This window comes from Triticum aestivum, chromosome 3D, assembly GCF_018294505.1.
Source record: "Triticum aestivum cultivar Chinese Spring chromosome 3D, IWGSC CS RefSeq v2.1, whole genome shotgun sequence".
Classification (NCBI taxonomy): domain Eukaryota; kingdom Viridiplantae; phylum Streptophyta; class Magnoliopsida; order Poales; family Poaceae; genus Triticum; species Triticum aestivum.
Genome location: NC_057802.1, coordinates 540,734,349 through 540,757,304, shown reverse-complemented (window position 1 = coordinate 540,757,304; position 22,956 = coordinate 540,734,349). Strand labels below are relative to the sequence as shown.

The following is a 22,956-nucleotide window of genomic DNA, read 5'->3' as shown; positions in this document are numbered from 1 at the left end:
TGGGCTCTGGCTTCGGCCCCGCTTTGGACTCGACGACTAGGGGCGGCGGTGGTGATCGCTCCCGTGTGAGCGTGGGCTCTAGCTTCGGCCCCGCTTTGGACTCGACGACGGGGGGCGATGGCGGCGGCGACCGCTTCCATGTGGGCGTGGGCTCTGGCTCTGGATCCGCCTTAGGGCTCGACGACTGGGGGCGGTGGTGGTGAGACATAAAGGGGAGCATGGACGGAGTCCCCCGCGGCCGACAAAGCGAGGCCCTGCTCCAGGCCGTCCCACTGCGCGTCCTCCTCCGACCGGCTCTACTCGAGCGCGTGTCGCAAGGCCGCCTCGAGAGCGGCTTGGTACGCGGCCTCGGCCTCCTCCTCCTCCGGCAAGACCTGTGGGGGCAGCGGGGGGAATGGCGTGGTCAATGTTCACACCGTGTTGGTGCTCCTCCTCGTGCTCCCAGTTGGGGGAGTCTGGCGCGTAGGCACGCATCGCGCGCGGCGCCAGCGAACCTTCTTGGCGTGCGCCGACGAGCGCGGCACCGCCAGAATGGGGATGTGATGCAGGTCCAGATGCCAGCCGTGCGGCGGGATGACATCTGGATATTGGAGGGGGCGACGGTACTGCTAGTGCCACCGTGCCTGGTGGACTGGGATGTACAACCATTCCCGCTCCCGCTGCGACGGAGGAGGTGCGCGGGAATTGAAGGAAATATGCCCTAGAGGCAATAATAAAGTTATTATTTATTTCCTTATTTCATGATAAATGTTTATTATTCATGCTAGAATTGTATTAACCGGAAACATAATACATGTGTGAGTACATAGACAAACAGAGTGTCACTAGTATGCCTCTACTTAACTAGCTCGTTGATCAAAGATGGTTATGTTTCCTAGCCATAGACATGAAGTTGTCATTTGATTAACGGGGTCACATCATTAGGAGAATGATGTGATTGACTTGACCCATTTCGTTAGCTTAGCACTTGATCGTTTAGTATGTTGCTATTGCTTTCTTCATGACTTATACATGTTCCTATGACTATGAGATTATGCAACTCCCGTTTACCGGAGGAACACTTTGTGTGCTACCAAACGTCACAACGTAACTGGGTGATTATAAAGGTGCTCTACAGGTGTCTCCGAAGGTACTTGTTGGGTTGGCGTATTTCGAGATTAGGATTTGTCACTCCGATTGTCGGAGAGGTATCTCTGGGCCCTCTCGGTAATACACATCACTATAAGCCTTGCAAGCATTGTGACTAATGGGTTAGTTGCGGGATGATGTATTACAGAACGAGTAAAGAGACTTGCCGGTAACGAGATTGAACTAGGTATTGAGATACCGACGACCGAATCTCGGGCAAGTAACATACCGATGACAAAGGGAACAACGTATGTTGTTATGCGGTCTGACCGATAAAGATCTTCGTAGAATATGTGGGAGCCAATATGAGCATCCAGGTTCCGCTATTGGTTATTGACCGGAGACGTGTCTCGGTCATGTCTACATAGTTCTCGAACCCGTAGGGTCCGCACACTTAAAGTTTCGATGACGGTTATATTATGAGTTTATGAGTTTTGATGTACCGAAGGTTGTTCGGAGTCCCGAATGTGATCACGGACATGACGAGGAATCTCGAAATGGTTGAGACAGGAAGATTGATATATTGGAAGCCTATATTTGGATATCGGAAGTGTTGCGAGTGAAATCGGGATTTTACCGGAGTACCGAGGGGTTACCGGAACCCCCCGGGGGCTTAATGGGCCATAGTGGGCCTTTGTGGAGAAGAGGAGAGGCGGCCAGGGCAGGGCCGCGCCCCCCTCCCCCCTAGTCCGAATAGGACAAGGAGAGGGGGGCGGCGCCCCCCTTTCCTTCCTCTCTCCCTCCACTACCCCCCCTTCTCCTAATCCAACAAGGAAGGGAGGGAGTCCTACTCCCGGTGGGAGTAGGACTCCTCCTGGCGCGCCTCCTCCCTGGCCGGCTGCACCTCCCCCCTTGCTCCTTTATATACGGGGGCAGGGGGGCACCCCAAAGACACAACAATTGATCATTTGATCTTTTAGCACTGTGCGGTGCCCCCCTCCACCATAGTCCACCTCGATAATACTGTAGCAGTGCTTAGGTGAAGCCTTGCGTCGGTAGAACATCATCATCGTCACCACGCCGTCGTGCTGACGAAACTCTCCCTCAACACTCGGCTGGATCGGAGTTCGAGGGACGTCATCGGGTTGAACGTGTGCTGAACTCGGAGGTGCCGTGCGTTCGGTACTTGATCGGTCGGATCGTGAAGACGTACGACTACATCAACCGCGTTGTGCTAACGCTTCCGCTTTCGGTCTACAAGGATACGTGGACAACACTCTCCCCTCTCGTTGCTATGCATCACCATGATCTTGCGTGTGCGTAGGAATTTTTTTTGAAATTACTACGTTCCCCAACAGTGGCATCCGAGCCAGGTTTTATGTGTAGATGTCATATGCACGGGTAGAACACAAGTGAGTTGTGGGCGATATAAGTCATACTGCTTACCAGCATGTCATACTTTGGTTCGGCGGTATTGTTGGATGAAGCGGCCCAGACCGACATTACGCGTACGCTTACGCGAGACTGGTTCTACCGACGTGCTTTGCACACAGGTGGCTGGCGGGTGTCAGTTTCTCCAACTTTAGTTGAACCGAGTGTGGCTACGCCCGGTCCTTGCGAAAGTTAAAACAGCACCAACTTGACAAACTATCATTATGGTTTTGATGCGTAGGTAAGAACGGTTCTTGCTAAGCCCGTAGCAGCCACATAAAACTTGCAACAACAAAGTAGAGGACGTCTAACTTGTTTTTGCAGGGCATGTTGTGATGTGATATGGTCAAAGCATGATGCTAAATTTTATTGTATGAGATGATCATGTTTTGTAACCGAGTTATCGGCAACTGGCAGGAGCCATATGGTTGTCGCTTTATTGTATGCAATGCAATCGCTCTGTAATGCTTTACTTTATCACTAAGTGGTAGTGATAGTCGTAGAAGCATAAGATTGGCGAGACGACAACGATGCTACGATGGAGATCAAGGTGTCGCGCTGGTGACGATGGTGATCATGACGGTGCTTCGAAGATGGAGATCACAAGCACAAGATGATGATGGCCATATCATATCACTTATATTGATTGCATGTGATGTTTATCTTTTATGCATCTTATCTTGCTTTGTTTGACGGTAGCATTATAAGATGATCTCTCACTAAATTTCAAGGTATAAGTGTTCTCCCTGAGTATGCACCGTTGCCAAAGTTCGTCGTGCCCAGACACCACGTGATGATCGGGTGTGATAAGCTCTATGTCCATGTACAACTGGTGCAAGCCAGTTTTGCACACGCAGAATACTCAGGTTAAACTTGACGAGCCTAGCATATGCAGATATGGCCTCGGAACACTGAGACCGAAAGGTCGAGCGTGAATCATATAGTAGATATGATCAACATAATGATGTTCACCATTGAAAGCTACTCCATTTCACGTGATGATCGGTTATGGTTTAGTTGATTTGGATCACGTGATCACTTAGAGGATTAGAGGGATGTCTATCTAAGTGGGAGTTCTTAAGTAATATGATTAATTGAACTTAAATTTATCATGAACTTAGTCCTGGTAGTATTAGCATATCTATGTTGTAGATCAATAGCTCGCGTTGTTGCTTCCCTATGTTTATTTTGATACGTTCCTAGAGAAAAACTATGTTGAAAGATGTTAGTAGCAATGATGCGGATTGGATCCGTGATCTGAGGATTATCCTCATTGCTGCACAGAAGAATTATGTCCTTGATGCACCGCTAGGTGACAGGCCTATTGCAGGAGCAAATGCAGACGTTATGAACGTTTGGCTAGCTCAATATGATGACTACTTGGTAGTTTAGTGCATCATGCTTAACGGCTTAGAATCGGGACTTCAAAGACGTTTTGAACGTCATGGACCATATGAGATGTTCCAGGAGTTGAAGTTAATATTTCAAGCAAATACCCGAGTTGAGAGATATGAAGTCTCCAACAAGTTCTATAGCTAAAAGATGGAGGAGAATAGCTCAAGCAGTGAGCATGTGCTCAGATTGTCTGGGTACTACAATCGCTTGAATCAAGTGGGAGTAAATCTTCCAGATAAAATAGTGATTGACAGAATTCTCTAGTCACCATCACCAAGTTAGTATAACTTCTTGATGAACTATAGTATGCAAGGGATGATGAAAACAATTCCCAAGCTCTTAGCAATGCTAAAATCGGCGAAGGTAGAAATCTAGAAAAACATCAAGTGTTGATGGTTGACAAGACCACTAGTTTCAAGAAAAGGGGCAAAGGGAAGAAGGGGAACTTCAAGAAGAACGGCAAGCAAGTTGCTGCTCAAGTGAAGAAGCCCAAGTCTGGACCTAAGCCTGAGACTAAGTGCTTCTGCTGCAATGGAACTGGTCACTGGAAGCGGAACTACCCCAAGTATTTGGCGGATAAGAAGGATGGCAAAGTTAACAAAGGTATATTTGTTATACAGATTATTGATGTGTATTTTACTAGTGTTCGTAGCAACCCCTCGGCATTTGATACTGGTTCAGTTGCTAAGAGTAGTAACTCGAAACGAGAGTTGCAGAATGAATATAAACTAGTTAAGGATGAAGTGACGATGTGTGTTGGAAATAGTTCCAAGATTGATATGATCATCATCGCACACTCCCTATACTTTTGGGATTAGTGTTGAACCTAAATAAGTGTTATTTGGTGTTTGCATTGAGCATGAATATGATTTGGTCATGTTTATTGCAATATGGTTATTCATTTAAGTTAGAGAATAATTGTTGTTCTGTTTACATGAATAAAACCTTATATGGTTACACACCCAATGGAAATGGTTCGTTGGATCTCGATCGTAGTGATACACATATTCATAATATTGAAGCCAAAAGATGCAAAGTTAATAATGATAGTGCAACTTATTTGTGGCACTGCCGTCTAGGTCATATTGGTGTAAATCGCATGAAGAAACTCCATGCTGATGGGCTTTTGGAATCACTTGATTATGAATCACTTGATGCTTGCGAACCATGCCTCTTGGGCAAGATGACTAAAACACCATTCTCCGGAACAGTGGAGCGAGCAGCAGATTTGTTGGAAATCATACATACTGATGTATGTGGTCTGATGAATATTGAGGCTCGCGGCATGTATCGTTATTTTCAGACCTTCACAGATGATTTGAGCAGATATGGGTATATCTACTTGATGAAACATAAAGTCTGAAACATTTGAAAAGTTCATATAATTTCAGAGTGAAGTAGAAAATCATCGTAACAAGAAAATAAAGTTTCTACGATCTGATCGTGGAAGAGAATATTTGAGTTACGAGTTTGGTCTTCATTTCAAACAATGCGGAATAGTTTTGCAACTCACGCCACCTGGAACACCACAGCGTAATGGTGTGTCCGGATGTCATAACCGTACTTTATTAGATATGGTACGATCTATGATGTTTCTTACCAATCTACCACTATCGTTTTGGGGTTATGCATTAGAGAGAGCTGCATTCTTGTTAAAAAGGGCACCATCTAAATCCGTTGAGATGACACCTTATGAACTGTGGTTTGGCAAGAAACCAAAGTTGTCATTTCTTAAAGTTTGGGGTTGCGATGCTTATGTGAAAAAGTTTCAACTTGATAAGCTTGAACCCAAATCGAAGAAATGCGTCTTCATAGGATACCCAAAAGTTACTGTTGGGTACACCTTATATCACAGATCCGAAGGCAAGATATTCGTTGCTAAGAATGGATCCTTTCTAGAGAAGGAGTTTCTCTCGAAAGAAGTGAGTGGGAGGAAAGTAGAACTTGATGAGGTAACTGTACCTGCTCCCTTATTGGAAAGTAGTTCATCACAGAAATCTGTTCCTGTGACTCCTACACCAATTAGTGAGGAAGCTAATGATGATGATCATGTAACTTCAGATCAAGCTACTACCGAACCTCGTAGGTCAACCAGAGTGAGATCCGCACCAGAGTGGTACGGTAATCCTATTCTGGAGGTCATGTTACTTGACCATAACGAACCTACGAACTATGAGGAAGCGATGATGAGCCCAGATTCCGCGAAATGGTTTGAGGCCATGAAATCTGAGATGGGATCCATGTATGAGAACAAAGTATGGACTTTGATTGACTTGCCCAAATGATCGGCGAGCCATTGAGATTAAATGGATCTTCAAGAGGAAGACGGACGCTGATAGTAGTGTTACTATCTACAAAGCTAGAATTGTCGCAAAAGGTTTTCGACAAGTTCAAGGTGTTGACTACGATGAGAGTTTCTCACTCGTATCTACGCTTAAGTCTGTCCGAATCATGTTAGCAATTGCCGCATTTTATGAAATCTCACAAATGGATAAACAAAACTGCATTCCTTAATGGAGTTATTAAAGAAGAGTTGTATATGATGCAACCAGAAGGTTTTGTCGATCCTAAAGGTGTTAACAAAATGTGCAAGCTCCAGCGATCCATCTATGGACTGGTGCAAGCATCTCGGAGTTGGAATATACGCTTTGATGAGTTGATCAAAGCATATAGTTTTATACACACTTGCGGTGAAGCCTGTATTTACAAGAAAGTGAGTGGGAGCACTACAACATTTCTGATAAGTATATGTGAATGCCATATTGTTGATCGGAAATAATGTAGAATTATTCTGCAAAGCATAAAGGAGTGTTTGAAAGGAGTTTTTCAAAGAAAGACCTCGGTGAAGCTGCTTACATATTGAGCATCAAGATCTATAGAGATAGATCAAGACGCTTGATAAGTTTTTTCAATGAGTGCATACCTTGACAAGATTTTGAAGTAGTTCAAAATGGAACAGTCAAAGAAAGAGTTCTTGCCTGTGTTACAAGGTGTGAAATTGAGTAAGACTCAAAGCCCGACCACGGCAGAAGATAGAAAGAGAATGAAAGTCATTCCCTATGCCTCAGCCATAGGTTCTACAAAGTATGCCATGTTGTGTACCAAATCTATTGTATAGCCTACCACTGAGTTTGGCAAGGGAGTACAATAGTGATCTAGAAGTAGATCACTGGACAGCGGTCAAAATTATCCTTAGTGGAATAAGGATATGTTTCTCGATTATGGAGGTGGCAAAAGGTTCATCGTAAAGGGTTACGTCGATGCAAATTTTTGACACTGATCCAGATGACTCTAAGTCTCAATTTGGATATATATTGAAAGTGGGAGCTATTAGCTAGAGTAGCTCCGTGCAGAGCATTGTAGACATAGAATTTGCAAAATACTTACGGATCTGAATGTGACAGACTCGTTGACCAAAATTATCTCACAAGCAAAACATGATCACACCTTAGTATTCTTTGGGTGTTAATCACATAGCGATGTGAACTAGATTATTGACTCTAGTAAACCCTTTGGGTGTTGGTCACATGACGATGTGAACTATGGGTGTTAATCACATGGTGATGTGAATTATTGGTGTTAAATCACATGGCGATGTGAACTAGATTATTGACTCTAGTGCAAGTGGGAGACTGAAGGAAATATGCCCTAGAGGCAATAATAAAGTTATTATTTATTTCCTTATTTCATGATAAATGTTTATTATTCATGCTAGAATTGTATTAACCGGACACATAATACATGTGTGAGTACATAGACAAACAGAGTATCACTAGTATGCCTCTACTTGACTAGCTCGTTGATCAAAGATGGTTATGTTTCCTAGCCATAGACATGAAGTTGTCATTTGATTAACGGGGTCACATCATTAGGAGAATGACGTGATTGACTTGACCCATCCCGTTAGCTTAGCACTTGATCGTTTAGTATGTTGCTATTGCTTTCTTCATGACTTATACATGTTCCTATGACTATGAGATTATGCAACTCCCGTTTACCGGAGGAACACTTTGTGTGCTACCAAACGTCACAACGTAACTGGGTGATTATAAATGTGCTCTACGGGTGTCTCTGAAGGTACTTGTTGGGTTGGCGTATTTCGAGATTAGGATTTGTCACTCCGATTGTCGGAGAGGTATCTCTGGGGCCTCTCGGTAATACACATCACTATAAGCCTTGCAAGCATTGTGACTAATGGGTTAGTTGCGGGATGATGTATTACAGAACGAGCAAAGAGACTTGCCGGTAACGAGATTGAACTAGGTATTGAGATACCGACGATCGAATCTCGGGCAAGTAACATACCGATGACAAAGGGAACAACGCATGTTGTTATGCGGTCTGCCGATAAAGATCTTCATAGAATATGTGGGAGCCAATATGAGCATCCAGGTTCCGCTATTGGTTATTGACCGGAGACGTGTTTCGGTCATGTCTACATAGTTCTCGAACCCGTAGGGTCCGCACGCTTAAAGTTTCGATGACGGTTATATTATGAGTTTATGAGTTTTGATGTACCGAAGGTTGTTCGGAGTCCCGGATGTGATCACGGACATGACGAGGAGTCTCGAAATGGTCGAGACATGAAGATTGATATATTGGAAGCCTATATTTGGATATCGGAAGTGTTCCGGGTGAAATCGGGATTTTACCGTAGTACCGAGGGGTTACCGGATCCCCCGGGGGCTTAATGGGCCATAGTGGGCCTTTGTGGAGAAGAGGAGAGGCGGCCAGGGCAGGGCCGCGCGCCCCTCCCCCATAGTCCGAATAGGACAAAGAGAGGGGGGCGGCGCCCCCCCCCCCTTCCTTCCTCTCTCCCTCCAATTTCCCCCTTTCTCCTAATCCAACAAGGAAGGAAGGGAGTCCTACTCCCGGTGGGAGTAGGACTCCTCCTGGCGCGCCTCCTCCCTGGCCGGCCGCACCTCCCCCCTTGCTCCTTTATATACGGGGGCGGGGGGCACCCCAAAGACACAACAATTGATCGTTTGATCTTTTAGCAGTGTGCGGTGCCCCCCTCCACCATAGTCCACCTCGATAATACTGTAGCGGTGCTTAGGCGAAGCCCTGCGTCGGTAGAACATCATCATCGTCACCACGCCGTTGTGCTGACGAAACTCTCCCTCAACACTCGGCTGGATCGGAGTTCGAGGGACGTCATCGGGCTGAACGTGTGCTGAACTCGGAGGTGCCGTGCGTTCGGTACTTGATCGGTCGGATCGTGAAGACGTACGACTACATCAACGGCGTTGTGCTAACGCTTCCGCTTTCGGTCTACGAGGGTACGTGGACAACACTCTCCCCTCTCGTTGCTATGCATCACCATGATCCTGCGTGTGCGTAGGATTTTTTTTGAAATTACTACGTTCCCCAACATGAATAGCTAGCACTAGCGCTGAACTTCCCCTTCCCCTTCTCGTTGAAGAAGCCCATGGCTGGCTGGCTAGGGTTTCTGGTCGCCGGCGAGGGAGTAAGTGTGGCCAGATGTGGACGGGAATGGAAGTGGATGACCCCTCTCCCCTGCGCGCGCTTGCATTAAAAAGGACGGCCACATGGCGTTTTTACTCACTGCCAGGCGGACCTGAGGTAGGTGATCGCGTTTAATATGACAGCGAGCGGTAGTTGGGTGGCCGACAGGTGGAGCCACAACGGACACCGAGAGGGCGTGCACGTGCTCGTTTGGTGTCCGCGTGGACACAAATCAGGCTCAAATTTAGGCATGAAAAAACAGACACGAAGCGGACGCGGTTTGGGTCCGCGCATTGGGCTGACGCTTTCGTTCGTTTCGACCCAAACAAACACGTGACGACGAATTGGGTCGCGGTGTTGGAGTTCCTCCTACACTTTGGCTTTGGCACCAGACCTCTCTTCCGGGATGTCCGGTGGAATCCGCCGCGCAGTTTCCCCTCTCCGCTCTTTCCCCCTACTAATCCCCCTCTCCCTCCCTCTCCGGCCTCACTGGATACTGCCGCTGCTCGGCGCGACCGACTGGCATCTCTGGACCGGGGCGAGTGATTGCCTGCTTGCTTGCTTGTCCCAGATCCAACAGTATAGTATTCAGGAAGTGTGCCACCCACCCACCGCAAACACCTGGGGGAGTAGTTGGCGGCGACCCGGCCATTCAAGACTCACCTCGGTGGTGCCTGCGGGGATATTCGTCGCCCTCGCCACTGCCCCCGCCCCAGTTCTTGGTCCCTCGCCGGAGTTTGTCGGGCCGCCGCGATGCAGCAGCAGCAAGGTAACCAAGGCCGGATTCCCCGGTTCCCAAGTTGCAATCTTACGCCGTGTCCTGTGCGGTTCCTGCGGCTGATTCTGGTTACCAAGAGCCAGGCGGTTAGGTTTGGGTGCTGTGAGGTGAGAGTGGGAGTAGTAAATACTACCTCGGGTCTATGGATTTGGTGCCGGATCCTGTATATTGCTGCTTCGTAGCTCATGTTCCTGATTCACCTAGCTGCTATTTTTTCTTTCTTTCTTGTTTCGTAAATACCTTCAAACCATGATCCTATCCAGTAAATATTTTGAGAAATATCTGGTGGGAGTACTTTGGAACCATGATCCCTCCAGCTGCTATGTTTCTTTCTTTCTTCCTTTGCTGTTAAGGAAAAACGGGAATGGTGATCCCTCTGCGTCGTTAATGAACTGTGAAAATTCCCCTTAGTTGTTATGTGTTCCTAATGATCTAGTTTGTGACAAGTTTGTTACATTTTGTTCATCTGATTCAGGTCTCGACATACAAAATCTGCAGCGGGAGGTGAAGACGCGGTGGCTCAAGCCCAGAGAGGTTCTGGACATATTGCGGAACTGCGAGCTGTTCGGGATCCAAAACAGAACCCCTCAGAGGCCACCGAGTAATAAAACCATCCTTTTGTTTTCTTGCTTGCGAGGTATCTGATTCAATCTAATGCGTGCCCTGGGCGTGATTAACTTACTTGGTTCTGAAATTACAGGTGGTTCTTGGTTCCTTTTCAACCGTAGGGTACATCGGTTCTTCCGGAATGATGGGTATCAATGGCAAAAAAAGAGGAATGGGAAGAGTGGTAACGAAGCACATGAGTACCTTAAGGTCTGTTCAATGTTTATCTCTAGTCTAGTAATAGGAGTCCAAGTGTTAATCATAGTATGTTAGTAAGAGCAAAGCCAATAAATAGTTGGTAATCTTTGTTGTTATGACTCAATCAGATGAGTTGCATAGTTAATGTGCTTTCCTCGTTTGACCCTACAAATTTCAGGTTAACAATGTAAAGGCACTGAACTGCTATTATGCTCGTGCAGAAAATAGCCCTACATTCATGAGGCGGATATATTGGATGCTTGAACCGTGAGTACCCTGGTTACTTGTAGGGGGAATATGTTAGGCACTGTATTCTATGCTTCCCATAAGCTTTTCTTGTGTCTCGGATTGTTGTGAATTGTGATTGCTTCTCCTTAGAACACAAACCCAATAGCAACTTTGTCATTGTGCTCCTCATGGAGGATTTTTGAATGGGAACTCAGGGAGGAATTTATAAGCAGTCCATGGCCACGTGTCATTTTCTTTTCTTGCTTCTATGGTAAAGCCTGTTGCATTAATTCATATTCATAAGTTATTCTGTCTACGGTCGTTACTTTGAAGTTTGAGCATCCATCTGAGATGTTCCCAACAGATAGAAACCAACGTTCACCAATTCCTTGCAGACATGTTAAAATTTGCAATGGTCTACTATGTTCTCCCATATTTTCTGATCATGTGAAACAGTGCAAGAGACTTTATTCCTAAGGGCAATCCTATATTTTTATTAGGAGTCTCCAAAATAGGCACAGCAATTCTTGTACTCGTAAGTTCCAGAAAATATTGGTATTATACCCTGTTATTACTATGACTTCTACTGTTGGGGTGTGGGTTATGATTTGCTGTTATTTTCCCCGTGAATAACATTTTATTTGAACTAGCTATGGACAGGGGTGCGTGGAAGCTTGCTATCCATGTGCCAGAGCCATGAGTTGGTCACGAGATCTTATGGGTTTCACCTCTAGCCTACCCCAACTTGTTTGGGACTAAAGGCTTTGTTGTTGTTGTAAATTTCAGTTCACATTTAATGAAAGCAATTCATCTTTGCAGGGCTTATGAGCACATTGTTCTTGTCCACTATAGAGATGTGCTAGAGGTTCGTCTCTTGTTTTATCTTCCTTTTGTCATAACATATCTGCAATTCTTCCTCAAAAAAAAAAACACATCTGCAATTCTGATGCTTAACCAACTAGGACGAGTGAAAAAATAACATTGGTTTACTATCCACAGTTATCTATTCACTTCAACAGTGGGCGATCTTTGAACATATCAGATTAATTGATCACTGGGGCAAAGCACCAGTGAAATTGAACTTGACATCGTGTAGAATTTCCATTGGTTAATTCACCTGTTAAGCTAGTGCACATTATTAATTAGTGGCTGAAGTCATTACATTGTTTTTGGGGCTATCCTGTGCTTAACCTTTATTTGTTGATTGATTACCAGGGCAGCATTTCAGTATCAGCACTAAACGGTTCACCAACATCCTATCAGAATGGCAGTGCTAGCAGAGCGGATGCACATAGTTCGCCGGGGTTGACAAGTGAGATAATTGCGCCACGTCTCCTCTCTCGCAGCCCAGGATCCGCGGAAGAAGTTAGTTCCCAGATCCTGACCATAAACAATGAATCAAATGATACAAGTCAATTTGATTGGCGGCGGATGCTTGAAATGCAGTTGAGTCTGGAAAACAAGGAACGTCATGATGTTAACACTGGCGAGGTTCTGCCAAATCATGATCCTAATCCTATGCCTGGGATCCAGAATGAAGAATTCGACACAGGTACAAACCTTGCAGATATCTTTTATGAACTGGAGGAGTTTAGTGAAGACAACCGTACTGAAGGAAGCCAACCTTATCGCGATCCTATTGATGTCATAAGAAATTCAGGTGCTCTACTCTTGTGCTACCAAATACCATGCATTATGATTCTTTCATTGGTAATTACTGCCTGGGTTACCATGAGCAAACTTTCTGAAAAATTGCAATTTTCCATGTATGTCTCTCTTGATCGGAAGCATGGTTGGAAGAGGACCAACTTAATTCTTTTCTGCATTCAGCTCCTGTGACAGTTGATGAAAACCAATGGTTCCATATTCATGAGGTTTCTCCAGAATGGGCATTTTGTTCTGAAAGTGCTAAGGTATCCCCTGGAGCTGAAGTTGATATTCTTAATTCAGCAAGTTGTTTTGTCAGTTAAATAATGCTACTTCGTTGTTCCGCTCTATTGATAAGATATGGAACCATTTGGGGATATTGGCACATGGGAGTGCCAATATCGGTATAATTATCAGAGTGTGCATGATCTCTGAGTTCATCTATTGCCTCGTTGGCAAAAATGTTGACCATTTAAGGAAATTCTGTGCCAGAACCATGAGTGGAAGCTTGCTATCCATGTGCCAGAACCATGAGTTGGTTGCGAGCTCTTATGGGTTTCACCTCTAGCCTACCCCAACTTGTTTGGGACTAAAAGCTTTGTTGTTGTTGTTGTTGTTGTTGTTGTTGTTGTTGTTGTTGTTGTTGTTGTTGTTGTTGTTATTATTGTATTTAAGGAAATTCTGTGTTGAAGTCAGTTTCTACCATGATCTCTTACAATAATTAATTGGAGGCTATAAATGGTATGCAGGTTGTCATTGCAGGAGACTTCCCCTCCAATATTTTATGGGTACTATTTGGTGATGTTAAGGTACCTGCGGAAATTGTCCAGCAAGGTGTCATCCGTTGTTATACTCCATCATACCTTGGTGCTGGAAAGGTGAGAATGTGCATGCTCGATGAGAATGGGAAACCTTGCACTCAAGATCGAGAATTTGGATTTGTTGAAAAGCCTACCAACACAATGATTATTGGGAACGGGAAACCCTACAGTGAAGCACGGGAATTTGAATTCCAACAGAGGCCTACCAAAAGTGACAATGAGCTGTTGTTGCTTCTTAACTATGTGCAGATGCTTTTTGATAGTCATGGCTGTGAACTCTTCTCAAAGTTCAGGTTGCCACTCCCAAATGTCCAGTCTGGATTCCCAGTTAACCCCTCAGAGATTATAGGGAGAACATGTGAGCAGTTGGACCATGAGAATGCAGTAAATTGCATCATGGAAGTGATGCTTAACAGTAAGTTCGAGGACTGGCTATCATCCAAATTTGAACAGAACAGTGAAGGGGAGTATTTGCTTCCTAAGCAATACCATGGTGTTATACATACAATTGCCGCACTGGGATACGACTGGGCTCTGAAACCGCTGCTTAATAATGGCGTGCCTATAAACTACCGTGATGCAAATGGATGGACTGCTCTGCATTGGGCTGCACGATTCGGAAGGTATTGATGGTCTATTCATTGCATGCAAAGATTTACTCAAACTATTTTCATAAGCTTTCCTATTCTTGCAACCAAATGCATATGTCCCATCTGTAATATAGGCAATTTATGTTCTGTTTCCTAGCTTCATCTCATATGAATTTCCTCCTGACTCCGAGCCTAATATGAAATGACAGGCAACAAATGGTGGCGGTTCTTTTTGCTGCAGGCGCTGCTGTGGGTGCACTTTCAGATCCAACAGCGGAAGACCCTGCTGCCAAGACACCTGCTTCAATAGCGTCTGCATATGGTTTCATAGGCATCTCTGCATTCCTTTCAGAAGCAGAACTAACCAGTACCCTTCATTCTCTGGAATCACAAGAAAATGGGAAACCCGTAGATCATAATGGTGGAGTGAGTACATCTAGTGCTGTGGATAGAGTATCAGATAAATGCGCACATGTGGATGGTGGAACTGATGACCAGCTTGCACTGAGGGATTCTTTAGGAGCTATCCGAAATGCTGTTCAAGCTGCCGGGTGCATACAAGCTACCTTCCGTGTGTTTTCCTTAAAAAAGAAGAAACAAAAGGCTCTTCAGAATGGAGATAGCTCTGCTTCGCCATCTATGCTCGAAAGAGCTGCATTATCTATCCAGAAGAACTTCAGGTGCTGGAAGAAACGTAAGGAATATCAGAAAGTTCGGAAAAATGTCATCAAGATTCAGGTAAGTTCAGTTCCGTGTATCATGCGCAGATTAATTAGATGTGTACTAGTGCATCCTTGATGTTTTGAGGATTTTGTTCAGTCGATAAGCAAGTCCACCTGTTTATTCTGATAGGCACGGTTCAGAGCTCACCGAGAAAGAAACAAGTACAAGGAGTTACTTCAAAGTGTTGGCATCCTTGAGAAGATCATGCTGAGGTGGTTCCGAAAAGGTGTTGGTCTGCGAGGAATCAATAGCAGGGCGATGCCAATCGACCAAGACGAGGAAGAAGACATCGTCAAGGTTTTCCGCAAGGAAAGAGTGGAAACAGCTGTCAGTGAGGCTGTTTCGAGGGTATCGGCTATCGTCGGTTGCCCCGTCGCAAGGCTGGACTACCGCAGGATGCTCGAATGGCACCAACAAGCAAAGGTGAGGCCATGATCCGTGGTGTCTACTGAAGGCGTTTCAGTCAAAAACTTGCTGAAGCAAGAGCAGATTTATGAGCGAAAAACTCACTCCATATGTCTACTGTCTAGCACTTTGTGCATGAAATTTGCAACTTATCTATTCTCTTGAACTTACTAAAATGGTTTTCCCATCACAGATTGGCCATGGAAAGTAGCTGATCTGGCACCAGCTATGTTGATGACAGAGCACTGGGCACCCACTATCCTGTGTCCTCCTCCCCTGTTAAATGATGATCTGGAAAGCAGCTGGCCGCCTGAAGAGCAGTAAAAGCTTTGGTGAGTAGTGGATCCTGCCAAATCAGAAGGATTTACCAACAAATTTCAGTACCATCACCAATCCATGATGAAATTGATGTTTCACTTGACTGTACATAAAAACCCCCCATGTGCATAACCTGACTTCTGGCCAAACTTTAGGAAGGTGTAAGGTCTGTGTGTATGATGAGGAAGTACCATCTGCTTCGTAGTATGTAGTACCATCCTTCACATTTGCTAGGCGTGTACATGGTAATAAATGTGATGGTAATCCTGGACCGCAGCTCAATTGTCAATGAGGAGTATGATGAAGCTCTGGAAGCTTAAATACCAACTGCCTTGCGTGTAGTACTCCCTCCGGTCATTTTTACTCTGCATATAAGATTTCTCTGAAGTCGAACTTCGTAAAGTTTGACCATGTTTTGTGTCATGAATTTAATTTTCATATTGTACAACTTTAGTATGGTAGACGTTGATGCTTTTTCATATAAACATGGTCAAACTTTACAAAGTTTGACTTCGGACAGATCTTATATGCGGAGTAAAAAGGACCGGAGGGAGGGAGTACCATCTTTCACATTTGCTAGGCGTGTACATGGTAATAAATGTGAAGATAAATTTGAAACGGAGCTCAGTTGCCAATGAAAACATGATGAAGCTTTTGAAGTTATATTTGCTAGGCTTGCAAATGGTAATAAATGTATGGCAAATCCTGAAACTGGGATCCAGGTGTAAATGACAAGCGTACTCCCATCTTGTGCACATGCAAAGCATAAATGGTCATTGGCCAAATTCACACTTCTTTGATTGTCATGATTGTGCTGTGAATTCAACCAAAGCACAGGATAACATGATCCTGATGCAGGCCTGCGAGGCAGAGGCAGTAGCAATGCTCCGGCAGCATTTTGGCCTTCCCTTTGGCCCTTCTATTTTGCAGGTAGCAGCAAATCAGATTCCTTGGGATCCTGTTTGAAATGAGAAAAGAGAACCTGTTCCTGTGGGAAATGAAGCGATTCCTGCCAAGTTCATGTGTTCAAGGCAGAGACCCCCTAGATATCGACACGATCGTGGTTTTTCTTTCTCTCTGATGGAAGGTGGTTGAATCCGCGCATTTCATATTTTTTTTAAAACAAAAAACTTGTTCATGTGGGAAATGAACTTCCTCCTGCAAAATTCGTGTTCGAAGAAAAAACCATAGATATCGACACAATCATAGTTTTCCTCTTTCCGATGATGATGAAAGGTGGTTGAATCCGCCGGTTTCATTGACAAAGGCACCAGCACAGCCATAGAGAAAGAGGTTATATATGTCAATGGAGACCGGTAAGCACCGGGACAAGCACAAGGGCAACGCTGGAGCAAGTGAACACAGGATTACACCATTGCAACCACCACGATTAGTTTAGCCTCCATCGCAAGAAAGTGCGTCAGTTTGGAGACCTTGGGGAACGATGGACATAATGCAGCAGTTAGGTGCCATGACAACGGCCCGGACCACGTACTAAACAAGGGTTTAGCCATTGGTGGGTGACATCAGGCAAAAGCCGTTTTCATCGGACGGAGACGCCACAAAAGCCACACCACCAAGTAGGATATGCATGTATATTAGCTGGGAAGAGAAGAGAAGAGAAGAGAAGAGAAACCCAACCAACAGCAGGAGAGACTTCAGGAGGTTGAGGACTCTGATAGGGACAGGGACAGGAAAGAAGGAGAACACACCAGCTGAGAGATCAAGAAAACGAAGGCTTCAGCTTTGAATGTGTGATGACTTACAGCTTGGGACACACCGCGCAAAAAAACACATTCAAATGCACAAAAGGGAAATTCCTGCACAAACCACCAACACCTAATTATGTACACCCATACAATTCCCGGGGAGGAAAAAGGAAGGAAAATTTTGCTCTCCCTATATTTTACATTTACATTACAAAGGCGGAGGACATCGGTCGAGCTGAAACCTGCTGTCAGCGTATGCGGTTGGCCTTTTTTTTTCGCGTGAACCGTCTTCGAGAAGTTGCTGAACAAAATGCCACACGTGCACCTCGACTCCAAGAGCTTTACAGCTTTTTTCTTTGCCTCTTGGTGGGATGGTGTACCAAGAAACAGAGCCTGGTGGTTCCATCGATCTCCAGGTTTTTAAGCTCATACCTGGAATAATAAGAAAAAACATGACATTAGACCAGGAGGATTCCAAGGGGTATATAATATAATGAGCTCGGAGATCTCAAAATCAGAGCTTGCTTTAAGAAATTGTAATAGTTGTTCTTTAGAACCAAACCACCACAAACAAACTTCAGCAAGAAGGCCTGCTAAGAATTGCTTTAAGCTTTATAGACCTTATATAAATGCATATCACATTTTCTTTTGCCTAGCAGTGCTAGTTTGATTCTTAAATAAGAAAGAAACATGGATGCAGATAGGAGGGGGTAATAAATTACAGAGGAGCTTACTCTTGGGAGCACTGCAGCTTCAACAAACTCCTCCGCACCAATGCCATGAGCTGTGTGGTGACATCCTCCACTAATTTACAATCCATATAGACCTACCTACTGAACATGGTCATGACTTTGGAAAAATCGAGTTACTTCTCTGTACAACTGCTCCCCTTCGAATGGCTTGGAGACATAGCCATCCATTTCACATTTCAAGCACTGCTCATATGTTGCCTGGATAACATCTGCCGTCATGGCCAATATCGGAGTTCGCCACCTCCGAACTTTAGCACATTCTGGTGGCGCTTCTCCGCGTTCTATCCGCTCATTTAGCTCTCGTTCCATCATTCTGATCCTCTTGGTGGCTTCAAACCTGGAAAAAATGCATGATAAAACTTCAGTAATTTATGACTGACAGATTAATACTCGAAGGAAATGGTGAGCAGCCATTTAAAGACTTACCCATCCATTTCTGGCATTTGTATGTCCATGAAACAAGCATCAAAACTGTGAGGTGGTTTTAGCAATGCGATTGCTTTCTTCCCACTGTCTGCACAAATTACTTCTGCGCCATACTTCTTGAGAGCACCAGCAGCCACTTTAAGGTTCACAACGTTATCGTCAACCACAATGATTTGCCTCTTGTGAAGAAGGCTACCCAACGCTGAGTTGCCAACGACTCCATTCTTGCCATGCACCTTATCTACTCCGCCCAAAGCCCGCCTTAGTGAGGCCTGAAGCATACTTGCACGAAGCGGCTTCATGATTACATTCAAGTTATGCTCCCTCGATATATTTGAACTGCTCTTGATAGAATTCGTAGGGTTCTCCAAAAGAAAGAGCTTCGGAGGGTCTGACTGATCTTTGCTCCGCAGTTTGCTAAGCAAATGAGGCATTGAATGGGATTCCTTCATCCAGGTTTCCTTGTCAACTAGCACTAGCCTTGTAACTAGTGATGCGCAGTTCATCTTAGGAATAACTTGGTTTACATCAGTGGTCAATTCCGTTTTGACTCCAAGCCTTTGCAAATGGTACTTGGTAACCTTGGCACGAACCGGCTTATGATCAACTACCAATGCATTTATCCCTTTAAACCCTGGCGATTTGTTAGCATTTGCATTGGAGCGTGCCTTCGTAAGCACTGCAGTGAAGGAGAAAGTAGAACCAACATTGGGTATGCTTACATACCCAATCTCCCCCTTCATGAGATGAACCAGGCACTTGCTGATGCTTAATCCGATGCCCGTGCCCCCATGGATGCGGGCAATGGATGGACCAACCTGCATGAAAGGCATGAATATCCGGGATTGGGCTTCAGGTGGGATGCCGACGCCGGTATCTTCAACAGATATTATCAATCTTATTGTTTCAGGCAGGATAGGAGCAAAGGGCATCTCAGCCGAGTGTAAATCCGTATTGAAAAGCTGGAAGCTCTGCCAACTATGCCTTCTGTTAGCTACCTTGTAGCCACTCAAGGTGTTGTAGGTGTTGTTTGTGTTTTGAAATTCTGTTTCCACCTCTAAACAACTCATGACCTCTTCGACGACATGAACTGTCAAGTAGATGTGTCCTCTTTCTGTAAACTGTGAAAAAAAAAATAGAAATCTTCAGCCAACAAATAACAGAACGCATATAAATAATGAACATTTATAACAAAATGCGTTGTATTTCTATTTTACGCTATTCACGTATATTAATCATCTTACTTTTATGGAGTTCCCCATGAGATTTGTAATGATTTGCCTCATTCTACCCGGATCACCAATAAGTGTTTGTGGAACTTGATCAGAGACATACACTGCCAACTGCTCGCGTAGCACGTGAAGATAAAATCATGAAAAATGAAAATGGTTAGTGCATTCCAACAAAATACACCAAAACTGCACTGCAAGAATCTACTCTGGAATTACCTCCAGTCCTTTCTCCTGAGCTTTTCCACAGAAGAGAGACAAGATGTCATCACAGACTAGTCTAAGATCGAAGGGCACTGCCTCAAGCTCGAGTTTGCCAGATTCTATCTTCGCCTGATCAAGAACCTCGTTTATAAGGGACACTAAAGCCTTTCCGCTGGCTTGGGCTGTTCTAACATAGTCTTGCTGCGTTGTGTCCAGATCAGTATCCATGAGCATTTGGAGCATTCCTGAAAAAAGTGGTGATTGCTTAAATCCCTTCAGCCAGAAAACAATGGAGTATACATTATGGGTTAGATCAATTACACACTCACCTAAAACCCCATTCATTGGAGTTCTGATCTCATGTGAAACTGTAGCCAGGAACTGCAAACAAGCAAAAAAGGGCATGGAATGAGATTTTTTTTTGAGTTAGACAAGCAGTATAGGTTGTGTAAGAGAGATTACTAACCTGTGACTTGGCAACATCTGCAGCTTCCGCACACTTCTTGAGCTTCTTCATAATTTGAAGATCATCTTCAACCTTTGCGATACGATGCACAGTAGCATAAAATATATGTCCAATGAGCAAAGCAATCACATAAGCCCCTAACGAATATGTTATTGCAAGCCATGGCAATGGTGGCTTTTGCATGAACCTGTTGAAGAGGAATATGTCACATTAACAGTGGTTGTGTTTTACAGAGAAGAAGGGAGAAAACAGGACACATGGGCAGTACTACGTTGAATGTATCCATACTGCAGGGTTGATAAAAGGTAAGAGCGACAAATCAATCACCTGCAATGCATCTCATGCCGTCTAGATGGATCGCCAAAGTTGAGCGTGCTGTTATGGAACATCCCACTGCCTGTATCATCCGAACCATACATGCTGATCGGCTTGTCATTGGTAGTATCATACACATTCACCATGATGGACTGCTTCCCCGCGAGCTGATGAAGCAACTTGTCGACAAGCGCTTCTATGTCAAATATGCCACCTAGATAGCTGCTTGCAAGCAAAAAGCAGCCAGTGAGATTCTGTTGCATACTCACATATGGCTGGAATAGGATGCTGTGATGCAGACTTTACCCTATGGCGGCTTGGACGCGCTCCTGCAGCCTCGCATCCGCAGGGGGCTCGGACTTGTACACGGAGTATGTCAAGATCACGCCGAGGCGGCCGTTCAGCAGCTGGAAAGGAGCAGTTAGAACACCCTTCCCGGATTCTCTGGCTCGTATTATGTTCTCGCGATCGTCCTGCACAAAAGCAAACCAAATGCACTTCTGTTAGCATCAAACAATGTTAATTCAGAATCAACAATTGTTCCTCATCAGAGTAGGAGAATCCAAAGACACTAACAAGTGGCCACACTGTAAGTTGGTAAAAAAATAAATCATTCACTGTCAGTGGTAAAATATTAGTAGCAGCAGCGCTGGCTGGGCTGGGCTGGGCGGAGCTGAGCTGTAAAACCACATGAGGAGCACCGGGAGGTGCAGCTTTATACGGCCGGCCGGGCCTAGGCTAAAAAGGATAAATCTAGCTAGCTTGAGACTTGAGAGTGGGGGGAAAAACGAAGGCACCGAGATTTTTTGTGTGGGATAGGAAAGCAAGCGAGTAAATTAATGGTCACGCACAGCGCCGGAGAGCATGTCGAAGGAGATGACGTTCTTGTAGGCGTCCTGCGCGAAGATGACGGGGGCGTACTCGTCGGCCGGGCCGCGGATCTCGGCGACGGCGGCGTCGCCGGGCCCCTGCGAGTTGGGGGAGGAGTACATCTTCTTGATGCTCCAGCCCTGCTGCCGCTCGAACTGGTCCCGCTCGGCGTGCGTGACCCGCACCGCGTACGCCACCCCGCTCGTCAGCGGCCGCTCGAACGCCGTCCTCTCCGCGTACCTCGCGAACGTCGCCTGCGGGCAGCCATGCCATGCCGGACAGGGTTAGTTAGTACTAATCGGCCTCATCCGGCATCACCGCCATGGAAGACGGGGAGCAGAGCAAGATAGGGGTACCTGGGTGATGGCGGAGGGGTTGAGCGAGTGGTGGAAGGTGTTGACGAGGATGGCGAGCGCCTGGAGGTGGTTCATGCTGACGTTGAACTGGTCCTGAAGCATGCGGGCGCGCTCGTCGCACATGCTGGCGAGCGACTCCCGGCGCTTCTCCACGGCGCCGGAGTCGAAGTAGTGGAAGATCTGCAGGCAGATGAGCGTCCAGCCGACCACCCAGAGGAAGAGCGTCCAGCGCCACCACCGCTCCCGCGCCTCCCGCGAGCCGTGCCCCCGCACGTGGCTCCGCAGCGCCTTGGCCGACAGCTTCTCCGGCAGCGGCAGCAGCCGCACCCTGTCGAGCCCCATCCCCAGGAACCCCACCAGCCCGGCCGCCACCGCGCCCTTCCCCTCCATCCCGGCGGCCCCCTCCCCGCCGCCTCGTGCCGTGCGAGCAGCGCCGGTCATTCGGCTACATCGCCAGCGCCGCCGCAGTGGCTCCCCCGCCGCCGCCGCCACCACGCGTCCCCGCCGCACCGCATCCACGCCGCACAGACACAGCGTGGTCGAGGAAACAGCTGTCGCCGCACCGCCCGCACGCGCCCGGCTCGCCCGGATTGGAGGATTGAATGCCCCGGAAGCAAACCGGACCAAAAGGGGGCCAACAGCCTCGCGCTTTCGCCCCGCGCTCCGGCCTGTCCCCCACAATTTCGCCGCCTCCCCTTCTCGGCCCGCGCAGCCCCGAGCTCCAAAATCGCCACCACCAGACCGCACCAGACCAAACCCCCGAGCTGCCGGCAGGCACGGCGTCTGACCGACCGACCGACGGACGGCAACAGCCCGATAGAAGAGAAGAGAAGGAAGAAGAGACGAGAGGAGAGGCGAGCAGGAGGAGGAGCAGCTCCAACGCCAACAGCAACAGGAATAGGGCGGGCGGCTACAGGAGGAGGATGATGGGGGGGAAAGGGATTGGGTTGATTGG

General features: G+C 46.2%; 2 protein-coding genes across 2 annotated transcripts; one reads left to right on the top strand and one right to left on the bottom strand.

The window, feature by feature from the left end:
- Positions 1 to 9,973: 9,973 nt before the first annotated feature.
- On the top strand, positions 9,974 to 16,018 carry LOC123080321 (calmodulin-binding transcription activator 4; the record flags this gene model as incomplete). Its single annotated transcript, XM_044503231.1, is given in 11 exon segments — positions 9,974 to 10,129; positions 10,614 to 10,739; positions 10,839 to 10,954; positions 11,121 to 11,209; positions 11,990 to 12,035; positions 12,386 to 12,830; positions 12,959 to 13,083; positions 13,567 to 14,261; positions 14,438 to 14,966; positions 15,081 to 15,374; positions 15,550 to 16,018. Coding segments are annotated over 11 exon segments (2,499 nt in total). The 3' UTR covers positions 15,568 to 16,018.
- Positions 16,019 to 17,393: 1,375 nt separating this feature from the next.
- LOC123080320 (probable histidine kinase 3) lies at positions 17,394 to 22,956 on the bottom strand (the record flags this gene model as incomplete). Its single annotated transcript, XM_044503230.1, is given in 11 exon segments — positions 17,394 to 17,815; positions 18,118 to 18,472; positions 18,562 to 19,682; positions 19,806 to 19,904; positions 20,010 to 20,239; positions 20,324 to 20,375; positions 20,461 to 20,647; positions 20,788 to 20,997; positions 21,082 to 21,248; positions 21,627 to 21,899; positions 22,002 to 22,956. Coding segments are annotated over 10 exon segments (3,039 nt in total). The 3' UTR covers positions 17,394 to 17,815; positions 18,118 to 18,213.